General features: G+C 41.3%; 2 protein-coding genes across 2 annotated transcripts in view; one reads left to right on the top strand and one right to left on the bottom strand. All coding sequences in view use genetic code 11, as the record gives it.

Annotated features, from left to right (window-relative positions):
- Positions 1-980: 980 nt before the first annotated feature.
- Positions 981-2,392, top strand: EGR_02705 (hypothetical protein; the record flags this gene model as incomplete). Its single annotated transcript, XM_024491954.1, has 2 exons — positions 981-1,081; positions 2,263-2,392. 2 exons carry the CDS (start codon positions 981-983, stop codon positions 2,390-2,392), a joined length of 231 nt encoding a protein of 76 aa, XP_024353769.1.
- Positions 2,393-8,994: 6,602 nt separating this feature from the next.
- Positions 8,995-10,448, bottom strand: part of EGR_02706 (G protein-coupled receptor) — a gene marked incomplete at both ends in the record, with an annotated part of 2,079 nt that continues 625 nt past the window's right edge. Inside the window, one exon of the mRNA XM_024491955.1 lies at positions 8,995-9,744. Coding sequence (XP_024353770.1) covers positions 8,995-9,744 — 750 coding nt within the window. The remainder of the gene's footprint in view (positions 9,745-10,448) is intronic.

The following is a 10,448-nucleotide window of genomic DNA, read 5'->3' on the forward strand; positions in this document are numbered from 1 at the left end:
TTTGTCTCAAGATTGATTGAAATCGCGATGTTTTCAAGGTTTCCAGCCAGATCTTTATAGTTGTTCTAGGTTTTCTTTTTGACAGGCATTAGACCCTCTGTACTTCTTATAAAATCTCTCTTGTCGAAACTATGAATGGCGTACGGATTTCCCTGTGAGGTTGGGAATTCGATTTATTATTTTTAGTACCTGGGACTGCTCTAGGACATTGTGAGTTTTTGCGTTTGGGTTTAGTAAGGCAACATAGGTTTTATTTCTCATTTTTTGTCCTGTGAGCATCTTTGACGGTGTTATTTCAGTGCGCTGACTGTAGCCCTATACGAAAGAAATCACCGTCCATTGCATCAAACCCAACTTTGTGGTTATTCATTTCTATTGAAAGATCTCAGTAGTGCAATTAGAGTGTGAGTTGTTCTATTCGCCTTTCCGTCGCCCTGAGGACTTTGAGATGTCTTAATTGTTTCAGAAATCCTGGAAGCATTGTTTTTTTTTTCTAAAATATCGGTTTTTGATATAAGCGCCTTGATCGCTTTGTACCGTTTGAACAACTTTATTGATAAATTCACTGATTAAAGAGCATAAGGAATACAATTTGGCACTTGTGTCTCCCTGGATTATGCCTCAGCCCTAGCCGAAATTATACACTGATTTCCTCTTTTTGTGATCGTTGGAGGACCCGAGGTGTCAATGCCTATTCTTCTTTGAGGAACCTGTGAACATGGCCCAAAGTGCTGCAGTCATCGTAATGTGAGGTCGTTAGAATTGTCTGCAAGCGGCGCAGCCCCTGCGGGAATCAAGTGCATCTTGAGTGAGAAAAGGCCACCAGTACATTTTGCTCGAGGCATCTAGTATCTCTATTTTTCCTTAGATGGCCCAATTGCCCGTGTAACTTTTGGAAAAATGCCTTCACTAATGAGTCTGGGATCATTACGTGCTTAAAGGCTCCAACTTAATCTTATTACAACAGACATTTGTCCTCTATGGATAGAATCGACCATGCTGTCTATGTCCGTCTAGCCACCTTGGTTGACGAGGTCATCTCCTTCGCTGTAGGTTTGCAAGAGGATGCAACGAACCTCTCGTACATCAGACCCGTATTTCTCCACCGTAATTCAGTGGATTAGGTCAAAAATATAATATTCGCGGAAGTTCTGTCGAGTCGCGCGAGGCATCTGCTCTGCTATGTGTATTCCCTTTCGCGTACTGTACTGTAAAACCTTATCTCTGCTATTCCTCAGTTGCTTTCAACCGAGTAATCCACTGATGATTCTTTTTTACTACGAACCAAGCGTTATCAGGTAATGCCTGAAGTGTGTAACCATTGTGGAGATAGTGAACAGCTCACGTAGCGTCGCAACGTCTGTCACTTTTTTGGTTGAGTCTGGTACTCGAGTAGGCAGTGGCGCGTTCTCCTCCTGCCTTGTTTGTACATTTGTGCAAATAAACCTCGCACGACCGCACCACTAGTGTCAGGACACAGGACGGATGGTGGAGCACTTGGTTCGGAATCAGGTATAGCTAGAATGGGTGTGGAGTAGAGCATTCGATTAAATTATTTGAACGCTTCACCATAATCTTCTTTCTTCTTAGAAAACTTTTATGCTTGCTTTCCCATCAACTCATGCGGCTGACTTACGGTCTTGGGAAGACTTTTAAGGATACGCCTGTACTGACCTGCCAAACCTAGGAAATTATGACGTCTCGTCTAACTGGTTACTGCTAGTTAGTCATGGTCCTCACTTGCTTTGTGCAGTCTTCGGTAACCGCCATCCAATTTAATGAGACAGTATTTCTTAAATCGCTGACCAAGAGCTGGAAAAATTAAAATTTCTTCGATTTGGGGTCAAATTAGCGTCTCATAGGTAGCTAAATACCAGTCTCAGATTGGTGTTATGCTCCCAAATATCCCCACCGAAGTCAAGTTCGTCATCTAGGTACATTATACTTGGTTTTAGGAATAATCTGATTGATGTGGTTTGTATAAGGCGTTGGAAAGGAGCCGCTGCATTACAGAGTGAGTAGGATATTGGCTGAAATTAATGAATCCCGTTTGGCGATATGAAAGCTGTCTTCTCTCTGTCTGCTCCTCCACTCCCACTTGGCAGCATCCTGATTTTAAATCTAGCGCAGAGAGCCAGTTTGAGCTTTGTTGGGTACTTTGCAAATTGTTTACTTGAGGTTGTAAAAAGATTTTATTTTTTGGTTGCTGAATTTAATTCTTTGTAATTGACATAGCCGAACAGTTCCGTCCTTCTTTACCAGAGCAGCCGCAGAGGCTCACGGTGACTTAGGTGTCTTTATGAACTCGCATCTGAAAAACTCGTCTACAAGACGGTTCACATCTTTTAGCGAAGGAGCTAGGACGCGTCTGAGAGCCGCCAGATCTGTCTAGCGTATGCTTTTCGAGACTGATTCTTCTTAGATGGATTTCTTATTAGGACGACAAATTCGCTTACTCAATCAGTAACACCCATAGTTCTTCCCTCTCCTCGTTGATGGTATGAATTATCTGCAAACTCAGGTAGCATGGGCTGTTCAAATGTACCGTTGCGGCTCCAAAAACGACATCGCAAATATCTTCAACACGTTTTTTTCGTTGTCACTGCTGCTTTATTGTCCTAGTGGGTGAAAAAATATGTCTTCTGCAATTTAGGCTTGCTTTGGTGCTACGTGGAAAAGCCGCCTCAAGAATCACATTCGAACCCAATTTCACCATCCAGGTTTACTGGCCTGTGCTAACATAAAGTGATGTATAGCCTTTTACTGCCTTGTCTTTTTCTTGTGCCTGTTGCTAGCTTGATTGGTGGTTATACATGCCTGACCTTCTGGTAGAGGCAGAAAAGCCCTGAGTTACTGCTGACATAGGTCCTCTCAAGGCAACGAGGAAATTGCAAGAATGTCTTAATAATTTGCCTGAGGCCCGCAAGATTAAATGAGGGCCATTTAGAGGCAGGCAGGGTAGGCGAAAGGAGGACTCAGCTAACTTCAGGGTGAAATGCAAAGAGTCTTGGTTAAAGAAGGTTGGGTCTGATCAGCCGAAGCGGTTATTAAAACGCAGTGCTCTAGCAAAATCCGGGCGCCTCTTCACAGCGAACTTTATACACTTGCTGAGGGAGTTAGTATCCATGCCATTGAGTTTCCTAACCATAGTATATGGCAGACTCCGTGTCTGAGGCGGCTGTTTAGATATCCTTCAATTCTAGTTAAGCGTGAGCGACGAAAAGCACGTTTTGCCAATTACTGTAAGTTATTCGCTTACTTTTTGTCTTCTCCATATCTATTTTTTTGATCGATAGCAAGTTGAGCCGAAGTATTGCAGCAATTTTCAAAATTAGTATTTATGGTTATCACGATCTTAACACTAGCTGAGGAAAGGTTTTGAAGGCCAGTGCGTAGGGGCCGATGTGTCCTTTGATGTTGGGTGTCTAAACCAAAGTTTGAATCCAGCATTTTCAAGCCCCAATTCAAGATCTATTTTAGCCTTGATTGGGACTCTGGCATCAGTGTAAAGGATCCTACGCTTCTCTCCTCCACTTTCGGTTACGTATCCCTGAAATATGGATAGGGTCCTTTTTGGCCAGCAACGTGGAGATTTACAGGCTATCATCGTTTAAAGGGGGTCGGAGCTCGTTTTTTTCGCAATAAATTAAGTTGGCTTGTAAAAAACCTCGACACTGATTAAAAGATGGCCTGAAAGCTATATGCATGGCAGACTACGGTGCAGCCCACTGGAGATGAGGCGTCCTTGTGGTTAAACATATAGATACACAGGGTATCAAACTCTCTACAGTAGGTTGTAGTAGTGAGAAGTCGTGCTAGTCTCTTGAAATTTCTGTCATCACCCTATTTGACATTGTAATGGAAAAGCAATATGCTTTAAGCTGGCAAAAATTTGGACATTTTTATCCTCCAAAATGATTTTAGCCTACTTTTAATAGCACCGGCAATCGAATTCGCTGGATATTTTACTAAATAACTAATCCAAATAGTCAGCATGTTTTCTTGAAAAAATTTTGTCGAAACTGCATGAATTTTGACGAGTTGTATTAGTCTAGTAAAGAGCACTGAGATAAAGCAAGGCGCCAGAGATGCCTTAAAGTGGGTAATGAGGCCTACTAATCTCTAAGTAGGTCTACTATGGAGACAGAGAGCAGGTAGGAGTTTGTTAGCACGGAGAGCGTAATAATCTGGCAACAGGAGACGAAGCGCCCGTGCAGTCGAACATGCAGCTGAGACATTCTATTACACAGTGGTCTTCAGCGTCATTCATTTTCTTCAGGTACAGTAAAGTCATCTGCGAGACAGAACTTGAACATCAAACAGCAGTTTTTACCAAGGACACAAGATTTTTCATTTCAGTGATAGTGATAAGCTTTGTGAAATTAGATAGACACATCAATTGCTACCTTAAATTTTTAGGGGTAAATTTGTTTTATTATAATTAAGGGTGAAAGATGCATAGCGGGGAGCGAATCATATTTGGAAGGATGTCAGTCTAAATGCAAAACCCTTATGTAATAATGTAATGTCGAACGATTTTACGACGTCGCACTCAGTAGTAGTATCACTTTTCTACATTGCTACCAACTCAGTGCTACGCATGATTTTTTCCACATTTTCAGACCATGGGTGGTATCAAATCTACCTGCCGGTATTTTTAAATATGTTTATATAAAATTGCAAGTTTTTTGTCAACAATTTGTTATTCCTTTGAATTCGGTTTCGTGCTGCTAATAGCCATTATGCGGGGTTTGAGATGGGGATAGCTGCTAAAAGACGGTATGATTTCCGTAGTCCTCCCACTATTAGTGGCCATAACTTCAACCATTCAAATTGGATGCCTTTTCACAAATGATATAAATATCCTCCTTCTAATAAAGTTTCCTAGGCGAAGTGATGAGTTTATGTAAATTCTGTGTTGACTGCTTAGGAGTGCAGCGTTGATTCATCCCCACCGAATGCTGGTAGGCCTGGGATTGGGCCCATGAATGAAACCAATAAGAGGGACATATGCTCGTGTTTTTGTCAAGCAAATGGTCCTAAATGCTGTTTATGCGATTCCAAGCATGCATGTATCTGTTTACAGTCAAAACCCTCTATGTTGCAGGCCAACCGGCTTACAGCATAGTCTAGTAATATTGAGAAACCGTGTAGGCATATGTCTAATTCAAGTTATAGAACTCGATTAAGTGACTCGTAAATCAACTTGTCTCGCAACTATTTTAAGTCAACAACGGTCAAGCATTTCTGTGTACATTGTTTACAGATTAGACACTTTTGTAAAGCTAATTAGGCCTCGTTCATTATTTATCAGAAGCAGATAATTAATAACTTATCCATTATTCCCTTGTGCCTTAATAAGCAAGTTAGAATGAGAATACAACGACATTAAAACCATTAATGAAAAAACTAGATAAGGTATGTGTAATATTTCGATCATTCATTTTATTCGTCCATTTAATTTCAAGAGCACCTAAGGACCCGTCATGGTCTCCGCACCATACCAGTAACCCTCCATCTCATCTGGATGTCGCTAATGCATACTCAGCCATAGTTTTACATTTTCTTTCGTGTTACAGGAAGTCCTGGGGCGAAACATTAGCGGTACAGGAAAGCTAACCTTGTGCTAAAGGGCAAATGCCCTAGTTTCAATTCCCAGATGATAAGTCTTAACGTGTCAGAAAGAGGGCATATGCTGAAGATGAAGGAATTTGTGACGCTCCATGGCAGGAACAAGAACAAATACCTTCGGGAATCATCTCGGTCATCTGTTCTGCAGCAATGTTAACAACGAATGAAACGGCATTAGCCATGAACTATCAATAAACGTTTATTATTGAGCTGCCTGCGGTACATGGATGGGATGCCAATTAAGTAAGCAAGCAATATCTCGTCCACCTCTCCGCTAGCTGGATAGATTCCACATAGATATGACTGGGCAGTACTTAAGTAAAAACAAAGTGACAAGGAGAAACAGACGCAAAATTTTATCCCCAAGAAGCTATTTTAAACACCGTCCTTTATTAAATTACTCTACTCTCAGGCCAGGGTTCTTGCGACTGGAGATGGGCATGCGTGATGATCTACACATTCTTCCTTCCTCCAATACTGTTCTTACACAGGATGAAACTCCAAGTTCAGCAGAATTACATAAAGAGCTAAGTGAGGTTTCAGTCGGATGCCTTCTCAGTTGCACGCGAATTCAATGACTGGCACGTATGGTTTGTAAGTAGCTTTCTTACAGCACCGAATAAATTGTGGTGGCCAATGCGGGAGGTCTACCTAGGGGAGCACTGGGGACGACGCTCAAAAGGAGAGAGGGGCCATGTAAGGGGCCATGTATTACTTTGAATATTTGTTTAACTATTCCTAACGGTTACACAAGCACTTAAGGCTCCGCCTCTGTACTTCAGCTGGGCTGCGTGACCTCTGGACCATGCCAGTGGTCTCCTATTCCAACTGTATATCAGGAACACATAATTTGCCCCACTATTTTGTCTTCTTTCGGCTCCAGGGAACTCTAAGGGGACTTAGAGGGGAGCTTTTTCATAACTGTGTTTCTTTTGTTTTGGAAAACGATTGTGTTTGCTGGCAGCCGAGTTTCACAATTTAGATTTAGACGCCAGCTTGCGAAATGAAGTCAATCATTCTTATAATACAATATTCCTGGCACATGGGAAGCAATATTCAGAATGATACATTTATTACAATCATAGGTTTTGTTATTAGGTATTTTGCAGAAGGTGAGGAAAAAGTCATTTCAAATCTGTTATTCATAAGCAAAGTAGTTGGCTTTGAAGAGAGACACTCGCACGCAATGCAAGATAAAGCAGAGCTCCATCATACAAAAGGGATTATAATAAATAAGAGGGAACTGGTACTTGTTCCAATCACCCTAAATACGATGAATTTCAAGGCATTCATATAGCTGACAACATGCATACTCCTCCCTCCCTCCGAGTCAGAAGGAGGGAACTAATTGCGCCATCTGATTACTTATGAAAAATTGACACTAACAATAGTAACAGCAGTAATTGAATTCCCACGAGTGGTTTTTTAAGTCTGTGATAGTGTACATTAGTTAAAAATGGTTGCGCTTCAGAGAGCTTCCTTGCATATTTCGTGCACATTTATTTGGTAATTTATGCCAACTTAGATTTTAGTGGAAGCATTGTGGGAAGTGGAGGAGTGAAGGTTAACGAAGTCAGAGGTACTGAAATCTGTCAGGGACTCGGGGTAAACAAATGCTATGAGGGATATAATCCAAAGTAAAGCCTTTCAAAAATACAGGCAATTGTAAGTCAGTACACGTTTTTCCCCATACAGGAAAGCCATCATGAGAAAGAGGGGCGCCTAGTAGCGATCATTACAAATGTAGGATCATATTAGCAGTAAGAAAAGAAAGTTTAACATTTGGAGAACTTACTGCATTGACACACTGGATCACTTCACCCAGAACGACTCACTTTGGTTAACTAAAATGTACTAATACTCCTAAATCTATGCAGTACTTGCATATTTTAATTCAATAACAGAAAAAATCACAACTATGTGCTTTTTGACGGAAATTACTGTCTGAATATGAAGGAAAAGTAACAACTAGAGAGTAATCGGAGAATGGATACCATAGAACTGACAATTTTTCACTGTAAAATCTACGGGTATGCTGCACGAAATTCTCCAAAGAAGTTTAAAGTATTTCGAATCGTAACACCTATTAAGGTAAATACAACTTTAAGAGCAAATTATTACTGACGGTAATGTTCTAAACCCACAAAAACTTCACTGCCATTTTAAAAATATGCTGTTTGTTCTCAAACAAAGGTGGATGCTGTCAAAAGTCATAGGTAATTTTTTCATTAAACTGAAAGGCATGGAACAGAACGTAACGTTTCTTCTTTATTGCGCTTTAAATAGTCTGGATATCTATTCTCGGTATAGTCCCAAAAAATAGCTCGATGTTTGTGAAAATTGCATTTTCTGATGATGAAATTTGCAACCTGAATAGCTGTAAGTGCTTACCTTATTCCAAAACAGGTTTGAGATTTTAAAACCCTTTAAAGTGATCGGTATTTACGTTCAGTGATGCTTGATGATGAAATGCTTAAGGACGTTTTCACTAAAATCCATCACAGCATAAATGACGCACTGGTTTATATTGTAAATTTGCTATAATGAACAAAATTAAAGAATTCTTTATCAAATCAACGACGTAAGGGAGTCATTTGATAAATACACATGAGTCTCACCTGTACAAATTAATAAACCCGATTAAATAAGGCCTACCTGTTTCACCCATTGTGTATAATTAGCTGACGTGATTACAAATAATGCTTAAGTTTTACGTATTAACTCATTATGGCTCATATAGCAAAATTTTTGGACATGAATACCAAAAACACAATTTTGCATCCTGAGAAAATTGAGCCGTGGTTGATGAGTTGTTCCTGGATAAACAACTCAAATGATGGTATACTGGGGAACCTACTTGGATTCACCAATCTAAAAACGACCGCCCGACAGACTATTTTCTTAAACCCAATAAATTCTGGACTTATTGCTATTAAAAGTGAACAGCAACACAGAAATTACTTATTCCAAATATCATCTTAGTCTACTGATGATCAGTCAGGCAAGCTGTCATACCTTGTCATTCTTTCAAAGAGACGGTGAATAAAGTAAGTTTAAAACAAGGCACTCATGATTTTGGAGTCTTCAAGTTACGCATGGCAACGAGCGACAGTACTCGATGTTTCGTAGGAATTCGATGCAACTATTTGTCTAGAACACTTGGACAGCAACATGTCAGTTTTAACTACTTCACCCTCAAAATTATCATCCTATCTTACTTTGCATATCCGGTGTCATAATTCTATGGTTACGGAATTGAAATATGCATATCATGCTCCACCCCAACTTTTATTCTCATGTCAAAAATAGCAAAACCATTATTTTCATAATGGGTAAATAAAAACAGTCATTTGGGCTACCCGGCTACGTGACAGCCTCCGTTTGAGCAATATGCAGCGTAGAGGCACGATTCTGGTGAGAACAGTGTCCATACTTTCTCCTGAATAGTCTCAAAGCCGCCTTTCTGAACGTGCGTCGAACTAGGCAGTAGACAAAGAAATTACTGCTCAGGTTGATCATGAAGAGGAACCATGCGATGTAGTAGGTGTCTGCCAGGCTGCCCGAAAAATCCTTCAATGTGTCAAGGAAGTGGTTAAAGGTTTGGACTACGTTGATCACCGCGGAAGGCAAAGTGAGCACCACAAAACAGAAGGATACAGCCAGGAGTTGCCTGGTGGTGGAAGAATGTGTGACCGATTGACCGGATCCAGGATGGCCGCCTACACATCCCCCTTGTCCTCCCTCGGCTCCGGGTCGTCGATGGTTGCGGATTTTGTGCAGGATGACAGCGTTGCAGGAGCAGATGATGGTAGCGGGAAGGACGGAGAGGAAGAGAACTTCAAAAATGCGGTTGATATTGAGCACTTCGTTGGGCCGGCAGACAAACTCACCGGTGCCGCAGGGGTCTTGCACCGTCTCAAGGGCGAAAAACCACGGCATATTGATGAGGAGGCTGATTAAGATGGAGAGAAGAATATGGAATTGGGAGCGTCGGAGGGTGAAACATTTAATGGCGTGCAGAGGCCACACCACCACGATCAGTCGCTCAATAGTAAACATCACCACTGTCCACGTTGACAGGGTTCGAGAAGTGAATGAGACGAATTCGGTTATCTAAAATTCAGCAATATATCAAAGTACAATGTTATAATACGATGGCTGTTGTTGTTCTTGTTCGTATTTGGTGCATAAAGTTAAACACACACACAATTGACACAGCTATAAATGACACTTTCTCAGCGTTTCTACAACCGGCGTTTCAAGGTTATCACAATCAGTTGCAATTATTGTTTATTTGCATGTTGGGCCTGTCTACTAGTTATTACTGCAGCGCCCTAAGTCTTGCCTGAAGTTGAAAGAAGAGGTAAACTATGGCAGAAATGCATTGGCAGCGTGAGGAAGGGCTGAGGAGAGGAGAGGGGGTTACTGGCACGGTTGTTCGTTTAACTCTTGGTTTTGGTAACCCACAAATTTGGGCTTCGCCTCTTTACCACCGCCAGGCAGCCTGTCTTATTAGCTATACCAGTAGTCCAAAGGTCTTGTGCATGTCAAATGTATATGTTCTCCTCAAGCATTATGTCTTCTTTCATCTTTGGGACGGTTTCAGGACGATGCATTGGTGGAAGCTGAAAACGAATCCCACCTTTTAGGATTTGTCCTGATTTCTGTTGCCAAGTGGTAGACCCTATCGGGGGTGGAAGAAGTACATATGTTTTGGATGGGAAAATCTCTGACGTCCCCTAACAGCATGTCTAAGGTGGCATCCACCTTCGACAACCACCCCACCTCTCTACTCTTGAGGAGAGCGGCTAAACATT

Source organism: Echinococcus granulosus (assembly GCF_000524195.1).
Source record: "Echinococcus granulosus chromosome Unknown EG_S00012, whole genome shotgun sequence".
NCBI classification, from domain to species: domain Eukaryota; kingdom Metazoa; phylum Platyhelminthes; class Cestoda; order Cyclophyllidea; family Taeniidae; genus Echinococcus; species Echinococcus granulosus.